Below are 16837 nucleotides of genomic sequence, written 5' to 3' on the forward strand. Positions count from 1 at the left end.
ACTGCACTGTAATGAAATATGTAGCAGGGAAAGTGGAAAATATTGCTCTTGCTTGTATTAATTAGTCCAAGTTCAGGACCAACTGTATTGTGGAATGTGTGGGGGGGTGGAGTGGGTGAGGTTTGGGAGCGAATTTTCTCAGTTGTCATATTGATGTTTTTCTGAAAGATTGCAGACTGGACGGTGCATGCCATTTGTGTGTCCATGCAAGCGCATGTGTGTGCAAGCGTGTGTGAGTGTGTATGAATGTATGTGTCCATGTATACGTGTTTGTGTGTGTATGTGTGTGTGTGTATGTGTGTGAGTGTGCGTGTGTGTGTGTGTGCATGTTGAAAGGAAGCCATTAGCTCTGTAAAGTGCACTTTTAGAGCTTGCAGTCTTATCCTGGTGCTGCCAACTTGTCTAACTTCTCCTTTGCCAGACGGCACAGTTTAATGTGGAACATTTCTCAGGGATGCACAACTGGTATGCCTGCTCCCACGCTCGCCCCACCTTCTGCAACGTCTGCCGGGACAGCCTATCAGGAGTGACCTCCCACGGCCTGTCCTGCGAAGGTAAGGGCTCTGCTCCCCCGTCGCCCTCTCCTCGCCTCTTAGGACGTCCCGCCAGAACAGGGTCCCCTCAGCCACCCCTTGCCTCTTTTGACGTCCTGTCAGAACCAAGTCCCCTCATCCACCCCTTGCCTCTTAGGACGTCCTGTCAGAACAGGTTCAGATCAGCCACTCCCTGTGATAACAGCAGGATCAGGCAGCTCTCTGCTTCCCAAGAGGAGTGACCATATTCCCCTAGTATTCGTTTGGCATGGTAATGAGCGGTGAGGTAATTTAGCAGCTCAGGAAGTGTGTGCACTATGCGTGTACTGTGAGGGCAGTCCACCGCTCTCAGACGCAAGTGCACCTTGAAGAGCGCTTGTGGTTGTAGTGCTTGCTCTAAAAACAGGGCAGAAAGAAAATATATAATATTAATGCAAAGAAATCATGCAGAAAGATTAGTCTTAATTAGTGAGATTAGGAGAAGGTGCACATTAAGTCTGGCCCCACAGCAAAAAAGTACCTGGAATCAGGAAGTAAATGTTACCACTTTGTACTACAAAACACTGCAAAGCTTTGCTTAATCTTTCAAATATTGGGGGAAGGGTATTTAACAATGCCATTACTTTGCTGTTGTTAAACAGGAGCAGCTAAACATTATTCTGTAGTTTTTGAAGTGCGTTTGACTGACAGATCACCATAGCTTCACTGACATTTGGGTACTCAACAGAACTTAGTGTAGTTTGTTATGCTGCTTGTTTCATATGGAGATCATTGTGCTGTACCAACACAGACCTGCTGCTCTTCCAGCAAAGCTATACGCTGGAGCGTGCTCTGTGCACGCTGAAACCTGCCCGCTGTCTGCGTTTCTGTAAGAGGGAGGCTCCGTGTCTCTCCCGTCCCCTGCAAACCCAGCACAATTAAAACCGGGATTTTCCGGATCAAAGATCAGTGGAAATGAAGCAGGGGAATGCAGGGGAAGGTTGGGGTAGGCAGGGAAAGGTCAAGGAAGGCGGGGAAAGGCTGGAGGAAGGCTGGGGGAGGGCGGGAAGGGCGAGGGAAGGCTGGGAGAGGGTAGGGGAAGGGCGGAGGAAGGTCAGGGGGAAGGTTGGGGAGGTCGGGGGAAGGCTGGAGGAAAGCTGGGGGATGGCCGGGGAAAGCTCAGGAAAGGCGGGGGAAGGCTGGGGAAAGCTTGGGAAAGGCGGGGAAGGCTGGGGAAAGCTTGGGAAAGGCGGGGAAGGCTAGTGAAAGCTCAGGAAAGGGGGGGGAAGGTTTGGGAAAGCTCGGGAAAGGTGGAGAACGCTGGCGGAAGCTCGGGAAAGGCAGGAGAAGGCTGGGGAAGCTCGGGGAAGGCGGGGAAGGTTGGAGAAAGTGGGGGAAGGCCGGGGCCTATAATGGGTACAGATGGAGAAAGCAGAGGAGCCCAGAACCATCAGTGCTGCTCATTTGTCACTTTCATTCGAAGCACAAACCAATCAATACAGAAGCTGTGTGATAGACCCGAGGAGACAGATTTAATATTCCTCCCAGACTAATTTGACAGTGGCATCCTGTGTGTCTTAGTCCATTAGCAGGTTGTTCCTAACACTGTAGATTACATTTGATATATAGCTAGAGACCCCATTAAAGGTCTAAATTCTGTACATATATTCACAAATAACAGATGCAATGTGTATTTGCCATATGTAAATGGGACATGTTTGAGGTCTCCATAAAATCCACCATCCCTCGGAAAGGAAATAATTGGGAAAAACATGTACGATCGCATTAGATCATAAATTGTGTGCAAGAACGTTTCCAAGAACATTTCAGAATTCATAATTTTTTTTTCTTATCTGTATTTGTTCATGGCTGTTGCACAAAAACAAAGGCCTGCACGTCATGAATCCCACATTTGTTTTTCGTAGGAAGATTTAAAAAAAGTTTTGTGAATGAGGCCCGTTGTGAGGAGAAGCAGAGCTTTTTGTTGAGCTGTGCTCTCTAAAGAGAAGACCAGGCTCTGTGTTGAGTTTTGTGCTCTAGAGAGAAGACCAGGCTCTGTGTTGAGTTCTGTGCTCTAAAGAGAAGACCAGGCTCTGTGTTGAGTTTTGTGCTCTGAAGAGAAGACCAGGCTCTGTGTTGAGTTTTGTGCTCTAGAGAGAAGACCAGGCTTTGTGTTGAGTTCTGTGCTCTAAAGAGAAGACCAGGCGTTGTGTTGAGTTCTGTGCTCTAAAGAGAAGACCAGGCGTTGTGTTGAGTTCTGTGCTCTAAAGAGAAAAAGAGAAGACCAGGCGTTGTGGCGAGTTCTGTGCTCTAAACAGAAGACCAGGCTGTGGTCTGAGCTGCTGTGGTTTAATGAAGCCTATGGACCTTTGGATCCGGGTCCTGATGCGGGCGGGCGGCGTAGCCATAGTGATGGTGTCCCATGGTCCCCTGTAGAATGATCTTACAGCGCTTCTGTCCCACAACGCTGGTGTGCTCTCATCAAAAGGAGGCTGTGTTTTTAGCTCGCTAATGAGTGGTGAGAGACGCATTTCGAGCCTGTGGGGAGGACCGTGTGGTCACACTGCTAGCATGTAATGAGCCGCTGACAGTGCCCCTCATCCACAGGGAGGCCCAGACCTCACGACACAGGGAGGGCGTGTGGTGGCTTAATGTTGCGCTAAATTAGGGTTTCACGGGCCTGTTCATGCGCGAGCCTTTTCAGACGGGAGCCACGGAAACACTCCGCCATCACCCGGTCCTGGTGACGGGTAATCACACGCTCTGGCTGGGTGCACGGTCACATGGTCATGGGAGCTCTATGCTACGGGTTCTCATCGGGCTGGCAAAAGCCTCCGGCAGGCGCGGTAATGAAACGCCTGCGTTTCGGAAGCGTTTGACAGTTCTGTGAGCGAGAATGGCGCGGTTAGCGACTCGATGCCACCGGGAGGAATGACCCTGATTACGTGCTGAGGGAGCGTGTGATCAATCAGACACTTAATTTTCATCCTGCTACCAACCAGATGAGCTTTCTTAATCAGATTAAGCCTGTGATTCAATTACCCAAGGAAATCAAGCACAGATCTGCCAGCCTTTAGTGAAGTGGGCCTTGCAGACGCAGCCAGGGGTGGCGTGGGAGGTTGACGTGTCCACGTGTTCGCGCACACACGTGTGCGGAGGTCTGCAGGTGTCTGTTCTAGCTGTCCTACACAGCAGCAGCAGTGCACCTGGCAGGTGACTGTTATTAAATCTGATGAAAGCGTGGCTTTCTCCTGCAGTACTCTCTGCAATAGTGATTAAAACTTACACGTGCCACATGTCAGATTTGACAGTTGAATCTGCTCAATCGCACAGAAGACGGTGCAAAGGGGGAAACGGACATAAGCACAAAAAATGAAAGCACTCACAGTGCTGTGTGTGAAGGGCAGAGGTGGACTTGGAGCTCTTTCTCCAGACCAGGTCCCAGGACATCACGTTAAAAACGCACATATGTCCCGAAGCATCATCCCCACCCTGAGCCTCCACCTGCACCCGCCCTCCTCCATCCACCACCACGCTACGCTACTGTTTCTCATCTTGTTCAGCAGACGGGGTTTCCCACAAACCCCTTGGCCTCAATGAAATGGATGCTGGGCTGAAGACTTTTTATAAAAAGTGAAATGGGGCCTCTCTCAGTCCATGGCCTCCCTCTTTTTTTCATCTGGTCTTCTTTTCGGTTTTTCTCCTGCTGTAAGCCAGTTTTAATACGTCACAGTTTTCCTCTGTCTGAGTGTTGGTCACATTGTTTAAAGTAATGGTGTTCCTCTACATTCAAAACCCTTTATTATAAATCACCTTCGTAAAATGGATTGTGGCAGTCCTCTTCCTGATTTGTCGAGAAGTGTATCAGGTGACCACGTTTATTTTCAGAGTTCCTCCAGGCACTGGTTTAGGTAGTATGTGGAACCCAGTCCAGTTGGACTGAATGCTCTGTATAAAAATAATCACACAGGCTTCGATTTTAAGTTTGCTTTCAAACTTTCAAGCAAGCACTTAAGCCTGGCACCAGACTGCTCCAGGCAGTGTCAGTATTTCAGCGTCCCTCATTAGTTTCATTAAGTGCTGTACACACAGAACAAACATGCTCCAGAGCAGGCTTTTCAGTTGGGAGAGCTAATGAGTCCATTTCCTGTTTTGTTTCTGCAGTGTGCAAATTCAAAGCTCATAAAAGATGTGCGGTAAGGGCCACTAACAACTGCAAATGGACCACACTGGCCTCTATCGGGAAAGACATCATCGAGGATGAGGACGGGGTGAGTAAGAGTACCAGCCTCACGTGTTTCTCCATGGCTGGGCTGGGCGCTACGGCCACAATATCCTATCATGATATCTTTCATACTGCTTATATTATGACTCTGTTTCATGGTATTTGGTTTTACAATAGAAATATCAGGAGAAATAAACTGAAACTTTTTTCTGATTCATGGCTACTATGAAGAGGGATGTCAGGAATGGAACTGTACATAATAAAAGGGTTTAGAAGGAGAGAGGGAGGATGAAGGGAAGGAAGAAGGAAGGAGGAGAGTGGTGGAGAAAAGACTGAGAGAAAAAGTCAAAGAAAGGTAGAGGCAGGGGAGTGGATGAAAAAGAGAGATGGAGAGATGCAAAAGGGAGCAGAGCAGGCTAACAGGAAGTGTGTGTTTCCGTCTGTCTCCCCTTGGTGGCGCTGTCTCAGATCGCCATGCCCCACCAGTGGATGGAGGGGAACCTGCCAGTCAGTGCCAGGTGTGCGGTGTGCGATAAGACGTGCGGGAGCGTGCTGCGACTGCAGGACTGGCGCTGTCTGTGGTGCAAGGCCATGGTGAGGATCCCCTTCCACCAGCTAAACTACACCCACACTCACTAATACAGGGCCTCACACAGGGATCCCCTTCCACCAGCTAAACTACACCCACACTCACTAATACAGGGCCTCACACAGGGATCCCCTTCCACCAGCTAAACTACACCCACACTCACTAATACAGGGCCTCACACAGGGATCCCCTTCCACCAGCTAAACTACACCCACACTCACTAATACAGGGCCTCACACAGGGATCCCCTTCCACCAGCTAGGCTACAAAGCTAATTTCTGAAACTCTTATATCACACACACTTAGACATTAGACAACATACTCTGAGAATGTACGCACTTAAAACTGTCAGACTTGAAATGCACATGAATACCACACACACTTAGACCTCACACTCTTTGATATTACACTGTCACAATGTTCATGCATCACACTCGACTTCACACCTTTGCACCTGTTTCCATAACAACTTGTGGGCAGCCAGTATCCTTGTACTTTCTGATTCGCTAAGCAAGTCTGTCTTATCTTTTATTATACATTTAAGACAACAGCTGCCGGTAGACATTTTTAATCCATGTTGGCAAACACAGATATAGTTTTGTTTAAAAAGCATCGCACCGGTATTGCTTGGTCGGAACGGGCAGTTAGATTGAGTGCTCCAAGATGCCACCCTGGGTCTGGTTCCTTGGCTCTGATTAACAGTTATCACTGAACGTGCTCGTCTAAATTTAAGCTTTTGACATTTTTTCATCAAGTACTTGAAGATGAATCGCAGGAAAGCGTGTACTTGGGCACAGTTGATGTATAACAGTTGGGTCTATTTCCTTTGGTTTCATTCTTTCATAGGACCAGCCCTAAGTGCTTTTAACTGCTGCTTGAAAATACAATTACGTCCAGTATCGAATCACAAAATGGCTTCCGACAGTTAAGTCTGGTAATTACCAAGTCTGTGGACTTCCTGTCTCCTCACTGGTGTGCAGAGAGGAATGCAGGCTCTCCCAGTCGCACTGTGACCGTGTCCCAGTCGCAGTCTGACTGTGTCTCTCTGCTTGGTCAGGTGCACACGGCCTGTATGGACCTGTATCCACGCAAGTGTCCCCTGGGTCAGTGCAAAGTGTCCATCATCCCTCCGACGGCCCTCAACAGCATCGACTCTGACGGTAGGTCTCTTAGCTCAGAGCCTCCTCACGGGAACTAATGACTTGATACCTACAATATTACCCACGAGGGTTTCCATGGTATCGACACCGTTACGTATTCTCGTTACTCCATTGGAGCAGGGGTGGGCAACCCGTTTCTGGTTTTCATTCCATCCAACTGGATCACAAGACTTTGACTGATTACTGGAGCCCCAGAAGAATATCCAGAGCCTGACTTGTAAAGCACTCAGTACCTCCAGCACTGGTCACTTGTGTTGATTAAGCCTCATAATTAATCCACTTCCATAGCTATAGGTTTGAATGGAGTAAAAACTTAAAACATCTGTGGCAGAGTTAGAAGAGGGCTGCCTACCCTTAATCTAGAGAAACATAAAAGACAATCAGGGAAGATGCACTAACCACGTAGTCTATTATAGGGGCATCAATAACAATTAGGCCTCGGTCATTTAGCGGATGCTTTTAGCCAAAGCAGGTTACAAAAGGCCATTTCACATGGTAAGGAAACACCATAAAAGCTCCAGATGGGTACTGTTACAGTCATATAAGCAATGTTAGGGAAAGCCATGCTCAGTTATCAACATACAGGCACAGCCAGTCTACAGCAGGCGTTTGAGCTGTTACAGTGCCCTATTGGTAAATACACTGATAATGAATTGTATGCACTTATTCGTTCTTCCTGAAATTGACCAATGGTATTCTAAAGACAAGAGAACTGGAAAAAGTTTGTATTATCCAAACTGAAACAACATGAGCGAATGCATTTCTCTACAAACTGAAAGGTATATAGGAAATTATACAGCCCAAACCCCCCACCCCCCCTTCCCATTGGTCTGCTCCGCCACCCTGCTTCAGACCAGTTATAGATGGAGATAACTATAACTGCGGGTTGAGCTGGTAAAGGTACAGGCACCAGTACTGGTCCAGTGTTGTCACAGCCCTAACGCACACAATACCTAATTATACTATAATATGCCTAATCCTACCAATGTGCAAATCGGGTAATGATGACCTGTTAGAGCAGTGTGGTAAAAATGTAATTAGCAGATACAGAGTTCACATGACTTATGCTGCTGACAGGAAGTGGGGAGAAAAGCAGTATCTGGTTACAGCAGCCAGAAAAGGGGCTCTCCGGTACATTTGGCACGCGCTGCTCCCCGACACCGAATTCTCCGAAAGGTTGTCAGTGCCGCGTGAACTTTACTTTTCTCCGTTGCCTTGGTTACTGGCTGCCTCAACAGACTGGGGAACGAATGCAGGGTGGGGACATCTGTGATGGATGGGAAGTCAGATGATCACATGACTTATTTTGCTCGCAGAAATCTGTCCAAGATATTTAAAGACAGCGGGAAAGGTCAGGATCGATATTTCAGGCCTTAACCGAATGCTTTATACTGGGGGCAGACTCAGAAGCGCTCAGCTCTCTCAGACAGAAGGGAAGCTTACAGCTCGCTTCATCTGAAGAGTCTTAACACCGTGTCCTTGTGACCTTTGACCTTTGCAAACTCTGGTACTGGGTTTGAAACTGATGCTCATGTAAATGGATTCTGACATTTCTTCACATTTCCGGATGTGGCCCTTGGGAAGGATGGCAGCCATCTTACCTTGCCGATAAAGACTCAAGCCTCACAGGAAATGAAAAAGCCCCCTGCTTTGGGGAAATCAGTGTCAAAATAACACTTGGCTCCACAGTGTAAATTGTGCAGTGCAGTGCAGTTTGCAGCGGGTAGTGGGGTTGGTGCGTGACTCTGCGTACTCAACGCTGAAATGAAATTTACACCTCCACGGGAGGCTGTGATTGGCTAATAATAGGAGGGTGCGCTGGGCTGGCAGTTTTACTGTTTCCACCGACAGTCTGGTGTAGAATCAGAGAAAGACAATACTAAAGCGTTCACACTTAACAGCGCATGCAGTGTGTGTTATGTGTTTGCATGGAACAGTCAACAATGCTGCTATCACTGATAGTGCCATGAAAACATATAGATTTCTTTAAATTCGATTTGTACAACTGTCAAATAATTATAAACATGTAAAGTCTTAATTACTGCAGTATTGCTACCTTTGTACCTGCTTTGCTGATACTAATTGATCATTATAGAATATAACGCTGGAGGTGTTGTTTGCATCAAGCCGGTCCTCGTGTTTACAGCTTGGCTCGTTAACATGAGCTCCAGAGAGCCGCTGGTAATGAGAGTCTGAAAGTGCTTTTTAATTATAATAATGACTCATATCACGCAGCCGCCTGAGGCTAGCCCTGCCGAGCACAGCTGCAGTCATGACCTGCGCAGCATGAAGAGACGTCTGCAGGACGCACCGTATGCCCAAAAACCCGGCTCTGACCCGGACCCTCTCTCTCTGTGGGGCTCGGGGGGCTGGTGGGCCGGGGGGCCGGGGGGGCTTGAAAGTGGAGTTAAAAGCTTTTAACCCCTTTTTTTGCGCAGGCTTCTGGAAGGCCACCTGCCCCCCGTCCTGCGCCAGCCCGCTCCTCGTCTTCGTCAACTCCAAGAGCGGGGACAACCAGGGGGTGAAGTTCCTGCGGCGCTTCAAACAGCTGCTGAACCCCGCGCAGGTCTTCGACCTGGTCAACGGCGGCCCGCACCTAGGGTGAGCCCAACCGGAGAAACAGCGTCATCCAACCAAACACACGGTCTAATGGTGCACATAAATTTAGCTGAAATATCTCTGGCTTTATGTTACAATGTGCAACTAATTTAGCTACATCTGGAGCAAAATGTTAATTTTTACCCAAATCATTACTGCAGAAATCAGTACATTCTTAAGCTCACGAGAGCTGGATTTGCTCATCCTCTGACACGATGAGAAGCGATTGTGACCTGAAGTTTAGCGCATCTTCCTGTAAGCGTAGCAGAGCTGGATATTCCTGATGCTAGTTACTGGTGGTGCAACACTGCAGCGGAGGACGATGCTGATGACAGTGCCCTCTTGTATTTTTCTCTTCCAGCCTACGGCTGTTCCAAAAGTTTGACAACTTCAGAATCCTGGTGTGCGGGGGAGATGGCAGCGTGGGCTGGGTTCTGTCCGAAATCGACAAGATGAACCTTCACAGACAGGTAGGCCTCAAACAGGAGCCTATGAGCTGAACCTTCACAGACAGGTAGGTCTCAAACAGGAGCCTACAAGCTTAACCTTCACAGACAGGTAGGTCTCAAACAGGAGCCTACAAGCTTAACCTTCCAGACAGGTAGGTCTCAAACAGGAGCCTACAAGCTTAACCTTCACAGACAGGTAGGTCTCAAACAGGAGCCTACAAGCTTAACCTTCACAGACAGGTAGGTCTCAAACAGGAGCCTACAAGCCTCTCGTCCAGTAAAAGCCAGGCCAGGACTGGCAGTTAGACCTGAAGCTGTACCTCTCTTCTCTATCTGAAGCAGCAGTACAGCAGAATGGGGAGGGGCCTGGGCTTATAAAACAATGTCATGTGATGTCATGTCTCCTTGCAGTGCCAGCTGGGGGTGTTGCCCCTGGGCACAGGAAATGACCTCGCTCGGGTGCTGGGCTGGGGGCCGTCCTGCGATGACGACGCCCAGCTGCCCCAGGTCCTGGAGAAGCTAGAGAGAGCAAGCACCAAGATGCTGGACAGGTACTGCGGCATGGTGGGAGGGGTTTGGATTTGACAGCCTCCTGTATAAGGAGCAGTGGGAGGTGTGTGATGTTACTCTCCTGTGTAAGAGGATGTAGGAGGGGCTTGTGGATGTACAGCACATCAAAGAGGGGGATGGGAGGGGTTTGGGGCTAACAGTCTACATCACAGCAGGATGTGGTAGGGGCACTGGGTAAGACAGTGCACAGCTCCACACAGGGGACAGTAGCCTGTTAGACAGGGAGGTGTGGAATCAGTTTATACTAAGAGTGCTACCAGTTCCTGTTCTTAATCTGATCAATCAGGACCACTTTGCTAAAAACCGCTTTAGATACAGATGCTGGAGTCCCTCCAGTATCTATCTGTACCTTATATCTGAGCTAATGAAATCCCCCCCAGTCAGGTATACCTGCTTCCCTCTCAGTGGTAATGCAGACCCAGAGGATCAGGCTGCAGAAGGTGACTTTCAGCCTCTGTCCTTGTTTCCAGGTGGAGTATAATGACGTATGAGATCAAAATTCCTCCCAAACACATCTGCCCAGCCACAGCAGAGGAGTCTGAGGAGTGTCAGGTATGTGAGAGCTGTTCTCCTCTGTGCTGATATCAACACAGAAAAGTGTACGACGCAATCAGTCACTGCCTGTAATTGTAATGAATATGCAATATCACGCATTGTGCTGTGACCTCATCGTGAATCCTTCCTTCTGAGGTTACCGTTTCCTGATCTGAAGGACATTTTGTTCGCTCGCTGCTGATGCAGTTTCAGATTTCAGCCTATGAAGATTCCGTTGCCGCTCACCTCACCAAGATCCTCAACTCAGACCAGCACTCTGTGGTCATATCCTCCGCAAAGTAAGTCATCTGTGCAAATGAATTTACGTTGTATCGCTATGTAAAACCAACAAACAAAAACAAAAATTATGGAAACTGAACTATTTTTCCATCTCTGCTCCTCTCTCTACTCTTCCTTTCTGCTGTCCTGCTTTCCTCTCTCTTACCCCCCATCCCACCCTCCCCTCTCCCAGGGTTCTGTGCGAAACGGTGAAGGACTTTGTGGCCAAAGTGGGGAAGTCGTACGAGAAGAGCGCAGAGAACAGTGAGGAGGCGGAGACAATGTCTCTGAAAGTGAGTTCAGCAGCAAGCGCTTCAGAGCAACTCAAGTGCACTGAGAGCATCAGCTAGGGTCCGCCAGGAACGTGTCAGTTAGGAACCTGTCCATCAGGATTGTGTCCATAAGGATCGTGTCAGTTTAGGACTGCTTTGATTCCATTTCCTTGCATTTCAGTCCCTTTTTCAGAAATTTGTTTTCTAGACCAGACAATGTGTCTTGACGCAGCTTTACACACTTATGCTATGTGGAGGTTGTTGTGGACGGGCATTTTACACACAAGCTTTGGGTGAAGCATTGTAGAATGGCAAAAAGCACGTTTGACTAACCATGAGCCACGATTCTTTCTGTTTGAGTGACACCTGTCTGTCTGTCCGTCTTCAGTGTGCCATCCTCAACGAGAAGCTGGACTCGCTCCTCCAGACCCTCAACACTGAAGCCCAAGCCACACCCCGCCCACCCCACACCACCCCGCCCATTGTGGAGGAGGAGCCTGAGGAGGAGACAGAGCTGGAGGAGGAGCCGGAGCCGGAGGAGGAGCTAAGCGAAGAGTCTCTGACGGAGCTGAAGGGGAAGCTGGAGGAGAACGTGACGGAGAAGAGCTCACCGCACGCGGTGTTCCGCCCGCGGGAACAGCTGATGCTCCGGGCCAACAGCCTGAAGAAGGCCGTGAGGCAGATCATCGAGCAGGCCGAGAAAGGTAGAGCCAGCCCGCCCAGACCCACCACAATGTCACCAGCATACTCACCCTTTCACTAGAAAACTCACCCTTTCACCAGCAAACTCACCCTTTCACCAGAAAACTCACCCTTTCACGAGCAAACTCACTCTTTCACCAGAAAACTCACCCTTTCACGAGCAAACTCACTCTTTCACCAGAAAACTCACCCTTTCACAAGCAAACTCAGTGTTTATCTGAGAGAAACCTGCCACTTCCACCCCACTTTCCAACACACAGAAGGAGTCAGAGCGCTCGGTACCTGTGTGTGTCTGTGTGTCGGGGGGGGGGGGGGTTGGGAGGTGTAAAAGAAGCTGAGAGCCCTCAGTGCCAGTGTGCGGGCGGAAGGGGAGGGGAGGTTGGGGGTGTGTAGGCCTCAGAGAGATGTCATTATTTTAGAAATGCTTTATGCTTTGAGCGGAAGCTCTTATCCAGACTGACTTACACAGCCCTGCAATCCATTGATACAGCACAGGGCATTTAGGTGGGGCAGTTCCGGTTTAGTACCTATGCTCCAGGGTACAATGGCACTGCCCCACCTACAACCTCATAAGCCCAGTTTCCAAACCATTATGCTGCACTGCCAACTCAACACACTCAGTTATGAGCTATTCTTGGGACAGGCACACTGTTCAAAATCACAGCCTTCCAAAGAGCATCTAGTTAGGACATCAGCAGCTGACAAGAACTGCAGCTGAAATGCCAAGCTGGCTGCCCCAGTCACTTCTAGGGCAAAAAAAAAACATTTTACTTCAACACACACACACATGGTGCAGGAAAAGCGACATGTAATAGTGCTGGGCTTTAACAGTTTTGGCCATTTGAATGTGTAAAATACATTGGTTCTATACAAGTAAATACTTCCATTCCATCTCATCTTACATCATCAGATATTACCAAGAGACATTTAAAAACATGACACCAGTGCAAAATGTGAAATATGAAGTTGAGTGGTACATCACACGATCCCCCCCCCTTCCTCACAGTGGTTGATGAACAGAACGCGCACACTGAAGGACAGCAGGAGCCGCAGTCTCCAGCCGAGTTTAAAAAGGAGGGCGAGGACGAAGACAAGGACAACGAGAAGGACGAGAACACCAGGGACCTGGAATCTCCGTCCTGTACGCGCTACTTCTGACAATTCCTGAAATTTGTGCTTCCTCCTGTTAATATCAGTTTACAACAAATGTTTGAAGAAGTTGTATTGTTGTAGCTGCACGGTGCGTTTCATGTTGATAACGTTACATGTTGCACATGACACCTATGAAAATGAATCGTATGGTAGACATACTCAATGGGAAGTTATGGGGGGGGGTGTATGTATGTAGACCAGGCCTAAATGTCTACAGGTAATTCCGGTTACATTTTTAGAAGGGATCTCTTTCTTCGCACCGCACGACTGCGCGACACAGCCAGAGTCGGTTCGAATAAAACATTCGATTAATTCTTACACGATATTAACAGAGAGGGCATGAGCCATTATGAGCGCACCGTTCACACAACAGAGCTCTGTGCAGACAGCAGGAGTCTACTCAAACGGAATAATCTATTACTGTAGAACCTGCGTCCAAACCGGCCCAGACCCCCAAAACATGAGCGCACCACATACAGAAAGCACCTCGCCGCACAGCACAGAGCCGGGCCGCGATACCACAGAGCTTTCAGACACTAGCTCAGCAAGCCACAGCACACCAAGCCAACTACGTTCAAAAACATACACGATCAACTTATGTTTAAAGCCAATACCAACCCCATTCTATACACGGTAGACATGCGTAGCCAATACACGAACATTGCAATAATGTAACGTTACCTAGCACAGCAAACAGCATTCATGGTAAAAAAAAATCAAATTATTGCACAGCGACGGCTTAAAATAACCCACTTACTGTGTAGTACGGGACCAGGCGCACTGGGTCATGCTCAAGAATTCACCGATTTCCAAGGAAGTTGACGCATTTCGGCTGGAAAGTCCCTACAATTTTCAGGGAAAAAGGCTTATCGAGTGAAACTAGGCTATCAGCCATAACAGCTGCAGGCGTGCCCTTCTGTGACCAAATAGGCCTATATCCCGTCCTCCCGGACTAATGCGGAGCTGCTGGAGTTAGCTAATGTAGCATCATGCTCCTAGGCTAGCTAGAAGGTTAGGCTAGTCGCGCTGTTGCTAGGTTCAGAGGCATGGTCTAATTCAATTTGGCCTGTATTAAGTTTCTTTGTTTGGCTAAATATTTTAAAATAATTTTTTAGGTCATTTTTCGAAGTTCGAATCTAATTTTGAACTTGACTACTATTCAGGGATGCAGAAACTAATCAACCGGAAACGTTCGTGCTCGCTATCGGCAAAAATGCGATTGTTCCGTTGTAGGTTGCTGGAACTAATGAAACGTGCTCCGAGGCTAGCTGGTACTCCAATACAGTTATTATATCGACATAAATAATCGAATCAACCGAAAAATCGTTGGTTTTTAATTTTGACAATTTAAATTCGCCTCCTATACAGTTTCGCCATTCACCAACAAGGGGGTGCTACTTCCCAGTTCCCGCGATAACGACCATAGACTATAAAAAACAGTTAACGACAGAGAGCAAACACTGCCATCTGCTGTATTAAGTATGAATGACAGCAGAGCTACAACGGTAGAAAAGTGAAGAAGTTTGGTGTTGGCACGCTGACTCGGTTTCAGGAAAAAAATAGGCCAGTCATACTTGTCAGTCAGGAGAACATAATACTTGGTGGGAAAAAATAGCAGTCTGAAAACGGAAACCATTTTAAACTTCACTGGGTCTACTAGTAGACAGGCTAATGTACTCAAATACTGTTCTTCTACTGCTACTTTTTGAGTGTGCATGAAACTCTGCAGGAGTAATTGTAGGAAGTAAACACCAAAAATATATTGAGGAAGTGATGTATGCAGTCACAGGCTGGTTTAGGACCAGTTCCCACTATACATGCTATTTCCCATGTCAGTGTGATATCCTTATGGATCTGCCATTGTATACAGTATGGTGTTCACTTCCTGTTTACGTAAATGGCCATTTCCTGGCTGGTTGTCCAGGATGGGGGGATAAGCTGTTTTCTGCTGTTTGTGCTTATTAAGCATCTCACAGCTGTTAGACGCCTTTTCTGTTTTTTTGGACTTGCATCTCATGGCATTTCCTTTTTTGTAAAACAAAAAAAACCAACAATATGAACCTATCAAGAAGCCAAACCAATTGATTGAGCAGTGGTTGGATGTAGGTTTTTTTAGACTGTCCTAGTAATAGTGCAGAGCTGCAGAACAGGCCTGTACTGAGTATCAGCCAGTGAGGTGTCATGATTGGGATCATGGGCAATGGCAATACTGGAATTCAGCTGTAGGTGAAAGATCTTGATACTGGACAGTTCATCTAAAGAGTTGATTGGCTGATAGATGATGTGTTGGTTTTTCCAGCTGCGAAGACCACGCCCTGTTCCCCCCCTGAGAGGCACATGAGTCGCAGCAGCCAATCCTGCGGCTCCTTCTCCATCCCGCACTTCACCACCAGCAAAGAGAACCTGCCCGTGCTCAACACCCGCATCATCTGTCCAGGTACGAGCACTCATACACACTCATACACACACACACACTCACACTCATACACACACACACACTCACACTCATACACACACACACACACACACTCACACTCACACACACACTGTACACATACATACACACACACACACTCACACACGCACACTCATACACACACACACACGCAGTCCTCCTCTCAGTCATGGTCAGTCTGTGTGCTTCTCTCTGCAGGCTTAAGGGCTGGCCTGGCTGCCTCCATAGCTGGCAGCTCCATCATCAGCAAGATGCTGCTGGCCAACATCGACCCGTTCGGTGCCATGCCCTTCATAGATCCAGACCTGGACTCACTGTAAGGCGCTATATACTCTGAGCTGGACTGACTAAAGTGCTATATACTCTGTGAGCTGGACTCACTGTAAGGCGCTATATACTCTGTGAGGTGGACTCATTGTAAGGCGCTATATACTCTGATAGCTGGACTCACTGTAAGGCACTATATACTCTGATAGCTGGACTCACTGCAAGGCACTATATACTTTGTGACCTGGACTCACTATATGGTGCTATATACTCTGTGAGGTGGACTCATTGTAAGGCGCTATATACTCTGATAGCTGGACTCACTGTAAGGCACTATATACTCTGTTTAGGTGTGGAGAGGTGACTACAGAATGGCTGCCTTTGATCACTGAAGTCAGGATTGATTTAGTGCTGTTCAGCAGTGCTGTCCTCTCCTGCTTGGGCATTAAAAACAGGCGTTTTTGCGGAGTCATTTCATATTTAAAGAGCTGTGATGTTATTTGCAGAGTGAAATTCGCAGCGCTGTGCTGCCGCTGAGTCATCTCCCCTCCAGAATTAATCCTTTCTTAGCGTCTTCCTGGTTTCCTCAGCTGAACTCTGGGAAATGAGACGCGCACGGTGTGCTTTTAATCACAAGATTTAAACCAGCTTGTGTGACCTGTGTGCTCACAGAGAGGGATACTTGGAAAAGTGCGTCATGAACAACTACTTTGGGATCGGACTGGATGCCAAGATCTCCCTGGAGTTCAACAATAAAAGAGAGGAACATCCGGAAAAATGCAGGTGAGACTTCTTTTCTCTTTCCATCCTTCCTTTTTCTACCTTTTTTTTTTTTTAGCTATGTCTGTTGTTTGCATTTGTCTTTAGTCAAACTCAAGCCTCTATTTAGTTTGACCACATTGCACTTTACCTGTTGAATATTACATGAATTGCACTATGGTCCTTGCAATACATTTAGACTCATTTCAGCAGATGTCAACCTCAGTGTTATACATCACTTGCCTGCAGTGGTTAAAGACAAAATGCTGTTGTGATTCTTGTGACTAAAGACCTGAACATAAGTATTGTACTTG

At 47.7% G+C, this 16837-nt stretch overlaps 1 protein-coding gene and 1 long non-coding RNA gene across 3 annotated transcripts in view; one reads left to right on the forward strand and one right to left on the reverse strand.

Moving 5' to 3' along the window:
* dgkh (diacylglycerol kinase, eta) overlaps positions 1-16837 on the forward strand; it is a 58489-nt gene that overhangs the window by 28003 nt on the left and 13649 nt on the right. For both annotated transcript variants that reach the window (XM_064310719.1, XM_064310718.1), the window contains 15 exons: positions 422-554; positions 4677-4783; positions 5206-5331; positions 6384-6486; positions 8925-9087; positions 9446-9554; positions 9945-10084; positions 10574-10655; positions 10845-10936; positions 11110-11209; positions 11577-11892; positions 12897-13031; positions 15342-15479; positions 15696-15813; positions 16437-16547. In XM_064310719.1, coding sequence (XP_064166789.1) covers positions 422-554; positions 4677-4783; positions 5206-5331; positions 6384-6486; positions 8925-9087; positions 9446-9554; positions 9945-10084; positions 10574-10655; positions 10845-10936; positions 11110-11209; positions 11577-11892; positions 12897-13031; positions 15342-15479; positions 15696-15813; positions 16437-16547 — 1973 coding nt within the window. The remainder of the gene's footprint in view (positions 1-421; positions 555-4676; positions 4784-5205; positions 5332-6383; positions 6487-8924; positions 9088-9445; positions 9555-9944; positions 10085-10573; positions 10656-10844; positions 10937-11109; positions 11210-11576; positions 11893-12896; positions 13032-15341; positions 15480-15695; positions 15814-16436; positions 16548-16837) is intronic.
* LOC135240795 (uncharacterized) lies at positions 7505-14470 on the reverse strand. Its single transcript, XR_010325791.1, has 2 exons — positions 13800-14470; positions 7505-9082 (listed from the first exon to the last, which is right to left on the reverse strand). It is a non-coding gene; the product is annotated as an uncharacterized LOC135240795 (long non-coding RNA).

Source organism: Anguilla rostrata, chromosome 15 (assembly GCF_018555375.3).
Source record: "Anguilla rostrata isolate EN2019 chromosome 15, ASM1855537v3, whole genome shotgun sequence".
In the NCBI taxonomy this organism is placed as follows: Eukaryota; Metazoa; Chordata; class Actinopteri; order Anguilliformes; family Anguillidae; genus Anguilla; species Anguilla rostrata.